Here is a 13194-nt window from a genome sequence, read left to right as displayed (position 1 = left end):
TCTTTCTCTCTATTGTTCACTACGCATTCACCGGTGAACACCACCCCCAAGGCTAGTAAAGGTGTTGTGGAGTAGCTACCTTGATGATGTGACATGTTCTTCATTACTTTTTTATATGTGACGATAACCAATAGCCTTATGTCATAAACACAAACGATTGTCGATTTAACTAGTTTTATGAATTTATCTTATTTTTACATTTAATAAATAAGGTGATTACATAACGTCCGACCCAAATCCAATCCATATCCAACCGGATCCTTAACCAATAAGTCGTTCCTAAAGACTAGATGGACCAAGTTTCCTAATGTGTTCACATTTACATTTCCATTTTTCTAGGACCAATAGACCATGATTTCAATTCTTTTCTTTTATTGCTCCTAAGGCCTTCCGATATGGTAGCCACGAACCACAACCATGCACATCATCCCGATGGCTCGCCGTGGGTCGTGGTCGTGGACTTTCGTGCTCCGGAAAACGATCTCAAATGCCCAATCAATTCATTTCCTCCTTTGACCTCTAATGACTACTTTCATTTATTTTTTTCCTTCGATATTTACCTATAAATATTACTACAAATCTTCTTAATTTTCACACATTTCTTCTTTCCCTTTAGTCATATTCATACATTTTGGTTGTTTGATATTTTAAAAGCTATGCCTCCCAAAAATAAGAAATGATCAGAAGAAGAAGAAGAGAAATTAACATAAGCATTTGTGACGGTTTCGGAAAAAGGCGCTGGTCAAATGTTTGGTTCTTTTTGGAGAATTGTTGAAAGTGTTTTTCATGGTTTAATATGTTGTGCAATTCAAAATGTTGATGAAATATGCTCGAAGTGGCGTGATATAAGGGTCAAATGTTGTGAGTTCAATAGAATTTACAACTTTGTTATAAACAACGTACACAAAGTCGATATTGATCCGGTTAATATGGCTATGGAGCAATATGAAAACACAAATCATAAACGTTTTGGACATGTCAAAGCTTGACAAAAATTAAAGAATTTCCCAAAATGGAATAACCTTATTAAAAACACAAATCATAAGTTTGGTATTTTTAGGTTTTTTATTTTAACTAATGTAATTTTTATTTTTAATGCAATTTTTTTATTTTAATTAATGTAGTTTTTATTTAATGTAATTTGGTATTTAAATTTAATGAAAAACTAGTATTTAAAAAAAACTTATATGATTTTTATGTATTTTTTATTTAAATTTAATTAAAAAAATAAAGTGAAATGATGTGTTTAGTGGTGATGATGTGATACCCACCACTAAAGTGATTAGTGGTGGGTATAACCAATGAAATAAAGATTAGTAGGTAGTGGTAGGGCTGTAAATGACCCGGACGAACACGAACGGAGCTTGTCCATGTTCATTCATTTAAGTTAGCCGAACAAATAAACGAACACGAATGAATAAACGAATGAATTTTCTTGTTCATGTTCGTTCGTTTAACAAATTACATTGTTCATGTTCGCGAACATGCTAAACGAAAATAAACAAACGATAACCGTAGATATATGAACATAATGAACATATAATACACTAAAGTAATCAAACATGATTAGACATATTATTATTCTAATTAAAAAATAGTTTTATTCTTCTTTTGATATGTGTTAACATATTATGTTTCATAATTAATGCATATTTTATTCTATATTTATCATATGTCACCCTATTATATCTCCTAATTAATCATACCACTTAGAAACATATTGGTTCTCCTTTTCAAATTTCTAATTATAAATTTCCACTTTAATTACATTAAATTAATAACATTAGAATAAAATTAAAATAAAATTAATATAAATTATAAAGTGATATAATTTCACATATTTATTTAAATAAATGATCATAATTTTATATAACTAAAAAAATTTCTTAATTAATAATTTATTTAAAATAATTGATTACTAATTTTGAATTTTTACTATATATGTTTGATTGATTTTATAACGGGTTCCTCGGTATCAACGAGTATCATACATTCTTATAAAACTATCATTTTTTCTTGAAGCTCATTCATTTGAAAACCCATTTTTTAACTTTCTCAAACTACATTCATTTGAAACCCTCTTTTTTTAACTAATGCAATTCAAAAGTTTTCTTAATTATGATTTAACACTCAAAACTTTTATAACTTATATTATATTTAATTAGTATTTAGTGAAAAGTTTACTATAAAAATGTCAATCTTTTGTGTTATATAAAATCTTACATGTAAAAAGGATTTGAAGATATTGTGATTCAAAAGTTTTCATATACTGATGGGTTTTGTACAAACAATCATATGTGTGCATGAAACCCTAGATTTGGATCTAAATACTATCACATAATTACAATTCAGTCCCTGCAGTTTAATTAATTACATTTGATCACAAAATTAATTCTTAATTAATTATTGACCAATATTAATTAAACAAATATGATTTCTCATATTAATATATTATTCCTATAATATATTAATAAATCATAATAACCTCTTTCTCTATTATTTCTCCAATCAAGTTACTTTGGTGAAGGCAACCCAAAAGGACCATGCACAACCGGGTCAAGTACTTACCAAATATAGTTACGGGCTTAGATTTAATAATTATCTAAATTAAACAATTATTTTTAATTACTAAATCATAAAAGATTATTATAAATTAAACAATTAAATTTATCCTAATCCCTTATATCCCACTAAATTTCGAAATTAGGGAGGGGATAGTTCAAAATCTTTAATTACCAAATTTAACAATTAAAAGATAATTACAAGATATGGGATTATCCAAATCCCTAGATTTTAGGGACTTATCTTAGGGAGGAGGCATAATCTCGAAAATCTAGGGTTTGCGAACCCTAGATCTCAAAATCTTGGGCAACTAGGTAAGGGTTTGAAAAACCCTTCAAAATTTCGAACACAAGGGTTCAAGAAACCCTAAAACTCGAAATCCAAGCCTCCTAGGGTTTATTAGCCATAAACCCTAAAGTGTCAAATTCATACAATTGTATAATACTAATTGAAAGCAATCCAACCAAAGGCTCTGATACCACTGATAGGTTTTGTACAAACAATCATATGTGTGCATGCAACCCTAGATTTGGATCTATGTTGTCTCTATTAGATACACAACTTTATGAATACAATAAGAACCCTAGATAGCAGGTATATATTTCAAAATTTATATAGAAGAGTAGATCACATACCTCTGGTTATTATATTGCAATAACAACACTAATCTTCAATCTCTTAGTCTTGAAAGCAAGTACCACAAGTGTAGTACCTCTAATGGCTCACAAACACCATAAGCAAATGGAGAAGCAAGAGAGAGAGAGAGGAAAGAGGTTAGAAATCGGCTCTAGGAACCATAGGAAATCAAGTGGCCGATTTCTATAGCCTTAGGGGTCTTTATATGGGGTAGATATTAGGGTTTCAATCCTTATCCTTATCTAGTTGCTTGCCCACCAAGTAACCAAAAGATAAGCCTTGATAACCTTTATCATTGGACGATTTCAAGGGCCTTATTCCCTTGAATTCTTCCACCTCTCCCATAGGGCATCCATTGCCCTAGTTTGCAACTATCACATAATTACAATTCAGTCCCTACAGTTTAATTAATTACATTTGATCACAAAATTAATTCTTAATTAATTATTGACCAATATTAATTAAACAAATATGATTTCTCCTATTAATATATTATTCCTATAATATTGAAGCATTCACGATCCAAATATGATGATTTATAGAAATGAGTTCTGTCACATCGATGGTAATTTTAATATAATTTTTTCTTTCAACCAAAACAAATGAAGCTTTTCTGTTCTTTCTTCATATTCAGTTTCTCATTTAATCTTTATATGTGATTTGTGTGTATTACTCAATCTGAATGTGACTCTCCAAACATTAATGTTTTGCTTGGAATATCTTTCTGCTTCTTCTTTTTCAATAAAAATATTTTGATTGCAGGTTAGTGAAGAATTGTCATCAAGTTTCTATGGTTGAATGGTGTTAAATGATTAAATGAAGAAAGAAGATTCATAAAATGGATATAAGTTTTTTTGTTTGAGCAAAGTTGACGAATGTTAGTTTTTTCTTTTAATTTAAATGTATGTTTATGTAACATCTTTATTTATATATTAAACCATCCAATGCTCTTATTTATTTGATTGTAGTTTTTCTATTTTGATTATGTTTATTTTCTATTATTTTTTTGTTAGGTTATCCTACACAACATATTTAAAAGATAATATTTAAAAGATAACATAATTTTGAACATTTGATATGTAATTATGATAGACTTATCATGATATTTTCTTCATATGAAAGTAATTTATCCATATTACTACGACAAACATATGACATTTAGAAAATGTATATATTATATGTGATTTGTTTAACATGTATGTGCATCTATGTATAATTTATAATTAAATATTTTTATGTTTAATAATTGAAGGAATTAAAATGATTCATCAAAACCAATTATTTAGAATAATAATAATAATAATAATAATAATAATAATTATAATAATAGTAATAATAATAATAATAATAATAATAATAATAATAATAATAATAATAATAAATATACATTTCCAAGTATCACATTCATTTGAAACTCATATTACAACTCAAGAGTTTTTTAATTTATGTATATTTAATAGTTACAATTCAAGAGTTTTTAACTTATGATTATTAATTAGTAATTATTAATAATTTTTATTTTTCTTTCTTTTATAAAGTTGTAAAATTTTGCTCATTAAAAACATTAATATATTTGAGAAGATTTGTGATTTAAATATGAAAAGTTAATATAAATGTTATAATAGATGTTTTAGTGTTTTTATGTTATTAAAAGTTATAGTGTTTATTTTTCATATTTTTTATTATTCGTTGTAAATATATCATTTTTAATATAAATGTTAGACAAAATTGCAAAAATGGTCCCTGTGGTATGCATTTTTTTGGGGTTTAAGTCCAAACTTCGACTTTTTTGGATTGGTGGTCCTTTTGAGCTAATTTACATGCAGTTTTGGTCCCTGTCCAAACTAAAAAGACTATTATACCCTTAATGAATTTAATTTTCATTTTCTTTCACTTTTTAAAATTATTATTATTATTAAATATAAAACTAGGCCCACCTCCCTACCACTCCCTCTCTCTCTCTCTCAAACTCTTTTCTCTCTCTCTCTCCCTCTCTCTCTCTCTCTCTCTCTCTCTCTCTCTCTCTCTTCGTCCTCCCCCAGATCACCATAAAGAATCTACACACATATACATACACACACTCGACATATACAAGCAGTCGCCACTTATTAGCCTTCAATGACTCCGCTCGATCCTCCCACCATCGATTTCATTCAACAACGCATCAAAAGGAAGCTCAAAGATTTCAGACGATGACCGCTCCTCCTCCGACTTAGTCTGCGTCAGGATAAGAAGAAACGATCCTAACCCCACCTTTTCTTCTTCTTCTACCTGATCCGACGGTGGAAGGGCAACGATAGGTGGCTGTAGTTGGTGGTTGTGGGCAGCCTTGCTGCTTAATTTCTGTTGGTGGATGCTCGATGAGGGACCAAGACGAAGCAGAAATGACGATGGCGTTTGGTGGTGCTGGGTTACGACAAGATCGAGGCGTTTGGTGGGTGATGTGCACGAAAGTACCCATTAATTTTAATATTTATAACCTAACAAACTTAGACTAACTATGCACTTATAGGCAGTGTACCTAGTCAGATTACAGCATAGCTTAGGTAAGTCGGGTGTCGATCACAGGGAATGGTGGATTAATTTAATATATTTGATTATAGGTTACAGGTCACACGAAAAGAATAATTTAATAAATCTCAAACTAACAACTAATTAACCATTCTCGATAAACTAACAGGAAAAACAAATCTCTTTAGGTACTTTGGTTTAGACAAATTCCACCTTGAAGACATAAACAATCGCATGCACAAATTCATTTATTCATGTTCACCGATTCCTAAATTGATTAGATTCATGTTCACTATAACTAATCCTTTAGCAAACAAGTTAATTCAAACAGTGATCAATTGGTTAAACTAACATGCTTCCTAGTGTTCAGTTCGTATCAAGCAAGACTTGTAAACTTAGTTAATTTAAACATTTAATTAACCTCTTGTTGATGGTCATCAAACAAGGCTCACACATTAACTTATTTATTCCCATGTTAATCCTAGTTTCACATTCGTTATTTCTAGTCTTATAATCTCAATGGTCATCAAAAATCATAAGAGACAAGCAAATCAAGCAGGTTTTCATACAACTCAATTCACTTAACAATTAACAGCAAATAATCATCATTAACACATGAGGATCTTTGAACAAGCTTGGCAAGATAAATTAAACACAAATAAATTATTTAACATCACAATTAGTCTAGGAATCAAAACTTCATTCAATCATAAACACAAGGTAAAAGGTTTTTACACCCAAATCAGAAACTAAATACAAAAAGTACCATAAGGAAGTGCTAAACATGGTCACGTTAGCAATCCATATGATTACCAACATGTATCCGCTCTCTAATCCTTCAGATCTCTGCTCCCGTTAGCTTAACGGCCTTCCGGCCACCTTCTAGACCCTCAAAACGGCTTAACAGAAGTTAATTGTCGACTAAATTAGGTTAGAAGTCGAATCCCCCCTCCTGGTTGGCTAAAAATCGACATTTATAATCTTTGTGGCCGACCTATGTACGCTGGGCGTACTTAGGATTACGCGGCGCGTACTCAAGATAACTACGCGATCATGTATATCCAGTTCAAGCAGGTACGCGGGGCGTAACCGCGTCCTCAGCCCCCATTTCTTTCTTTTAGCTTCTAAGCTCGGTTTCCGCTTCAGTCTTTTCTCTTGTGCTTTATTGACAACAAATAGCTGCAAAATATAATTCAAAGCATTATGAGTACTCTTTAGTTCTAAAATAGAATAAATAAGGCCAAAATATTAAGATAAAGGTGGCAACTTCACTACCTTTGTTTCATTTCTTTTCAGAAGAGCTCAACGAGAGAGAGGGCTGGGAGGAGCAAGGTTATGGTCCGTAGGTATTTGGGAAGGGTGTTTGCTGGTGGTGGGTCACGACATGGGGAGGTGGAGGAGGTGTTCGAAAAATTAAGTGGGTTAAGATGGTGGTGGTTGTTTCCTCTGATCAGTAGCAAGAAAGGGGAAGAACATGGTGGTGTAGGGTGGTGCCTGGCAGCTTGCTCGACAGAAACAGTAAGGAATGGTGGTGGGGCTCGACCAAGACAGACGAGGATGGTTTTCAGTGGGGTTGTTGTGGTCTATGGCGGCAGTCGTGGTGGTGAGCAGCCTAGACCGTTGTTACAATCACCAGTGCTTTCTTTCTTCAAATGGTGAGATACGAGAGAGAGAGAGAGAGAGAGAGAGAGAGAGAGAGAGAGAGAGAGAGAGAGAGAGAGAGAGAGAGAGAAATAGAAAGAGAGGGGGGGGGGGGAGATAGGTGGGTCCCATAATTTTTATTAATAAAACTTTATATTAAATAGAAAAAAGCATAGAAAATGTATCAGAATGGTATTTTTGTCTTTTTAATTTTATGAGGGACCAAAACCACAAACAAAGTAGCTCAAAAGGACTGTCAATCCAAAAAAGTTGGGGTTTGGACCAAAACCCCAAAAAAATGCATACCACAGGGACCATTTTTGCAGTTTTATCTAAATGTTATAATTGATGTTTTTCTATTTGTGTTACTAAAAGTTGCAGTTCATATTTTTGTTCATACGTTTTGTTATCCGTTATATTATCATTCATTTGATATATAATTTACACAATTTTAAATGGTTTATAAAATTATCAAATAATTATATATATCACAATGATTTAAAAATTAAACTATAATATTTAATAAAATTAATATATTAACTATATGTTTGCTAACTTCCTTAAAAATATTAAATAATAATTTGATAAAAATTATTATTTTAAATATATAATTCTATTTAGTATAATATAAAAAAATTTGAACGAACCATAATGTTGAAGTATATAATTGAACTAACGATATAAAGTAACATCTACGAACTTCCCAACGGTTCATGTACAGTTTGAACGTTCAGCATTTGTTGGGAATAAACATCAAAAATTTCTTCTCATTTCTTCTTATTACACTCTCAAAACGGTTATATCATAACCAGTTAGTTTCCATGATTAACAAGCAATTCACCATCAGATACTCATCGTTGAAGCCCCAATTTGATAACCTTGTAATCAAATGCAAAAGCATTAGGCAATTCAAACAAGTACATGCTCAAATAATCGTTCATGAAGGCTTTCTTCCTCATGAAACCTCACTTCCAGAATTGTGTAGGCTGGCGTCTTTTTGTGCGATTTCACCTCATGGAAACTTACTTTATGCTAAAACCATATTCGATCAGCAACCAAACCCCACTGTGCAACTCTATAACGCGCTCGTTAGAGGGTTTTCGGCATCCACTACCCAGCCTCAAGAAGCCTTCTTCTTGTTCCGTCAAATGCTACGTAATGGTGTAGGACCCAATAATATGACTTTCCCGTTTGTAATTAAGGCATGTACGTTGTCTTCAAGTATTGGGTTTGGGATTTTGGTTCATACCCATATTTTGAAATGTGGCTTTGAGTCTGACTTTTATGTACAAAGTTCGTTGATTAAGTTTTATGCGGATGCTAAACGTTTGCCTTCTGCAAAGAAGTTGTTCGATGCGCATCCAGAGAGAGATATTGTTTGTTGGAATTCTATGGTCGATGCATATGTAAAATCCGGCCAGATGGACCTTGCAAGGCAAGTGTTTGATCAAATGCCACACAGGGATGTGATTTCTTGGAACAGTATGATCAATGGCTATGGAATTGTTGGGAATCTTGGTGAAGCAAAGAGGCTGTTCGATCAAATGCCTGAGAGAAACATAGTCTCTTGGAATTCAATGTTAGCTGGGTATGTGAAATGTGGCAACGTAGAAGATGCACTTAGAATTTTCCACCACATGCCTTACAGAGATGTGGTTTCATGGAACGCCATGTTGGCTTGCTATGCACAGAATGGAAAGCCAAATGAGACACTTGCATTATTTGATGCAATGAAATTAGCAGGAATAAGGGTGGATGAAACTACAGTTGTTAGTGTATTATCTGCCATTGGTCAATTGGGTGTTTTAGATAAAGGTTTACACTTGCATTTCTACATAAGCGAACAAGGCATCAATATTAACCTAATTGTTGGTACTGCATTGATAGATATGTATATCAAATGTGGTAACATTACAGAAGCTTCAAAGATATTTAACTCAATGCAAACTAAAGACATTCTAGCTTGGAATACCATGTTAATTGGCATGGGGATGCATGGTTATTCCAAGGATGCTCAAAATCTATTCAAACAGATGCAGAAAGAAAGCATGGCACCAAATGACATGACTTTTGTTGGTATGCTTATTGCTTTCTGTCATGCTGGAATGATAAAGGAGGGTCAAGAACTATTGTCTTCCATGGAAGGTGCTTATGGTGTTGAACCAAAAGTTGAGCATTATGGATGTGTTATCGACTCACTATCTCGAGGTGGAAGATTGGAGGAGGCTTTGGATCTCATAAGGAAAATGCCTGTAGAGCCCAATGCTTACATATGGGGTGCATTGCTTGGTGGTTGCAAGATTCATGGGAATGCACAGGTGGCAGAGGAAGTGGGAAAGCACCTCCTAGATTTAGAACCACAACATGGTGGAAGGTATGGAGATTTTTCTGTTACTATTAAATCTTTTTCATATATATATATATATAATATCATTAATACGTATAGAAATTGATGATTGAAACATATATATTTCAGATACATACTTCTTTCAAACATATATGCTGAAGCAAAAAACTGGGATGATGCAAGAATGATGAGGGATCTTATGGAAGCCAAGGGTGCAGCCAAAGTGACAGGATTAAGCGTGATAGAGTCGGAGGATGGTAGAGATTGTAAGGAATATATAATATATCATAAATAGTTTAGCTTTCATGGAAAAAATGGACTTGGCCATATGGGATTTGGGTTACTAACAAACTGAGTCAACTCATACCCAGGAGCAAGACTCAAGTTATGTTGAGATGGATTATTGATCCAATCTGTGAACCATTGAGTTTGAATCCCCCTTTGCATCCCATCCATATAACCACTCACCTTATCCACCACCATAGCTTGTTTATCTAGTGCATGCATCACAACTCCTCTTTTCTTCATTTCATTAGTAGCATTTGAACTTTTACCAACACCAGTGGCCTGTGGTGGTGGTGGTGGTGGAGCTTTACCGGGAATGGTTACTTTGAGAGAGTCAATCCTCCTGCAAATGTCTTTGAGGGTTTGGTCAACTAACGCACCCAGGTCATTCAAATCTGGCATGGTCAAGTTTTCTATTGAACCTTTTCCAGTCAAACATTGATACATGACCTCAGTCATCTCTTTCTCTCGATTCTCCTTCATCTGCTTCTTGAGCTGCTGATTGGATTTGGTGATCTGTTTCCTGATGAAGCTCTCCTGAGTCATCATGTTCTTGCTTCTCTCCATCTCTGGTATCCTCTTAAACTGAGCAAGAACATGTTGGATACTGATATTGTTGGGCCATATCTCGGGTTGAGATTCATATGGGCTATATATGATGGCACATGCATCGATGCCACATAAGGTACTCAACTCATTCACCTTCTTCATCAAACCTTTCTTCCTTTTCTTGTATGTTGCTTTCCTTGATGAGTCGTTGGTTATGAAAGCAAGCTTCACTTTCTTTCTAGTCATGGCCACAGAAGCAAAGAATCGATAGAAATATGGTATTTTTGTGTGTGGGTTGCTAATGGACATTGGTATATACATATTGCAGGTACAGATTTGGCAAAATCATGATATTAAAATCTTATTCTTTTATGGGAAACCATTTATTCAAAGATTTCCACAAAATCTCAAGTAATGACCACAGATTAATTGTGAATATTACAATCCAAGATTTTTAATTGCTAGCGTTGTTAGTAATGAATGTCTTGTGATGGAATACAAGAATGTTGTTACCATTCTGTTATAGTTCTCACCTGTTAATTTGTTTGTTTTTTTTTTAGTAAAAAGTATTTTTGGGCTACATTGGAGATAATATGGTTTTCGTTAGTGAGGGACTTTCCTGTTTCCTGTGATTTTTTTTGGCATGAGAGGTATGTTGATGGGGAATTGTAAATGTAGTGACTAGTGACTCAATGTAACAGTGAATAAAATTAAAGAACAATGGATTCAGGGAAGAAGAAGATTTGATATTATGGAATGATTGCCAAAGTTACAAAAATAACCAACTCCAGGGAATCTCTCTCTCTCTCTCTCTCTCTCTCTCTATATATATATATATATATATATATATATATATATATATATATATATATATATATATATATATATATGTGCTAAGAGCCAATGAAATTAATTACAACTTTTGTCCTACTGACAGACATCAATCCCTGTCAAGTGCATGCCAAATGTAGTACAACCTGTTATGTCCTATCTTGTGTAACAATTGGGCCTTAAGAGTGAATTAGTTTGTACTTTAAGAGTGATTCATGTATTTTCTTCCGAATTCATAATTGTAACTATAAGTCAAATATTACATACGGGAAGTAGCATTTGTAGTCTAGACTACATGATTATCACCTTGACATATAATGCATAAAGGGCTTTTGTGCGTAGGCTTAACACTTCTTTAGCCACGACAAATTGTGTAAGATATCTCATACTATTAGAGAAACACCAAGTGTTGTATGAAATTTCCCACTGATATGATATGCCACAAACGCTTCGTGTTTCTGTGTAAAATGTATGACAAAGACAAACAGGTTTGTAAAATGTAAAATTGTTCTCTGCTAATTGGCAATCAAGTTTTTGAAAAGGGATTTTTGAAAAGATATATCTTGACCATATTAGACCAGATTTTGTAGTGAATTTAGAAGGCGAGGTTTCCATTCATTACAGACTCTATGACTTAAAAATGAAGTTACATGATGTTCCACAAGAATTCTTGTTTCCATGAGTTTGAATTATAACAATCAAGTGTGTCCAAAATTTCTAACACATGAATGATGCTGATAGAATCGGTTTCTTTCAAGAAAATACATCCAAAACAGGAAAATATATAAGCTTAACAATCAGGGAAAAATGGATGTGGCCATATGCGATTGGGGCCAAGACCCAAATTTTGTTCAGACGGATTGTTCATCCAATCTGTGAACCATTGAGTAGTTTGAGTTCCCCTTTGCATCTCATCCCTACCACTCACATTATCCACCACCATACTTGAACTGCTACCACCAACAACCGCCTGTGGTAGAGGTGGTGCAGCAGCTGCAGCTTCATTGGGACTGGCTATCTTGAGAGACTCGATCCTTCTTGAAATGTCTTTAAGGGTTTGGTCCACCAATTCCCCCAAATCTTTCAAATCTGGAAGGGTCAAGTTTTCTATTGACCCCTTTCCAGTCAAACATTGATACATGACTTCAGTCATCTCCTTCTCCCGATTCTCCTTCATCTGCTTCTTGAGCTGCTCATTGGTTTTTGTCACCTGTTTCCTGATGAAGCTCTCCTGATTCAGCATGTTCTTGCTTCTCTCCATCTCTGGTATCCTCTTAAATCGAGCAATCACATGCTGGACACCGATGTTGTTGGGCCATATCTCGGGTTGAGGTTCATATGGGCTATATATGATGGCACATGCATCAATGCCACATAAGGTACTCAACTCATTCACCTTCTTCATCAAACCTTTCTTCCTTTTCTTGTATGTTGCTTTCCTTGCTGAGTCGTTGGTTATGAAAGCAAGCTTCACTTTCTGCCTAGTCATGGCTAATGAAGCAAAGAATCGATAGGAATATGGTAGTTTTGTTGTGTGTTGCAGATGAGTTTTGCTATATATATAAAACAGGTGCCAGATTTGACAAAATTATAATATTAAAATCTTGTTGTTTATGGGAAATCATTAATTGAAAGATTTCCTTAAAATCTCAAGTAATGACCACACATTAATTGTAAATATTATGATTAAGGAAATTTAATTGATAGTGTCTGTCATTGTCATGACTCATGAATGCCTCGTGATGGGATACAACGAATGTTGCTATATTCTGTTACTTGTTAATTTCGTTTGTTTTTTTAGTGAAAATTATTTTTTCAAAATAAATGCAATA

At 33.4% G+C, this 13194-nt stretch overlaps 2 protein-coding genes and 1 pseudogene across 2 annotated transcripts; 1 reads left to right on the top strand and 2 right to left on the bottom strand.

Moving 5' to 3' along the window:
- Nucleotides 1-8076: 8076 nt before the first annotated feature.
- On the top strand, nt 8077-11335 carry LOC145035100 (pentatricopeptide repeat-containing protein At3g29230-like). Its single transcript, XM_078983692.1, has 3 exons — nt 8077-9724; nt 9827-10667; nt 10860-11335. Exons 1-2 carry the CDS (start codon nt 8172-8174, stop codon nt 9990-9992), a joined length of 1719 nt encoding a protein of 572 aa, XP_078839818.1. The 5' UTR covers nt 8077-8171; the 3' UTR covers nt 9993-10667; nt 10860-11335.
- On the bottom strand, nt 10001-10789 carry LOC145035341 (agamous-like MADS-box protein AGL80 pseudogene; annotated as a pseudogene).
- Nucleotides 11336-12067: 732 nt separating the features above from the next.
- Nucleotides 12068-12911, bottom strand: LOC145033522 (agamous-like MADS-box protein AGL80). Its single transcript, XM_078982117.1, has one exon. It carries the CDS (start codon nt 12849-12851, stop codon nt 12153-12155), a length of 699 nt encoding a protein of 232 aa, XP_078838243.1. The 5' UTR covers nt 12852-12911; the 3' UTR covers nt 12068-12152.
- Between the last annotated feature and the right edge of the window lie 283 nt (nt 12912-13194).

This window comes from Lactuca saligna, chromosome 3 (genome assembly GCF_052625555.1).
Source record: "Lactuca saligna cultivar CGN05327 chromosome 3, ASM5262555v1, whole genome shotgun sequence".
Classification (NCBI taxonomy): domain Eukaryota; kingdom Viridiplantae; phylum Streptophyta; class Magnoliopsida; order Asterales; family Asteraceae; genus Lactuca; species Lactuca saligna.
This window is presented reverse-complemented; position numbering and strand designations above follow the sequence as displayed.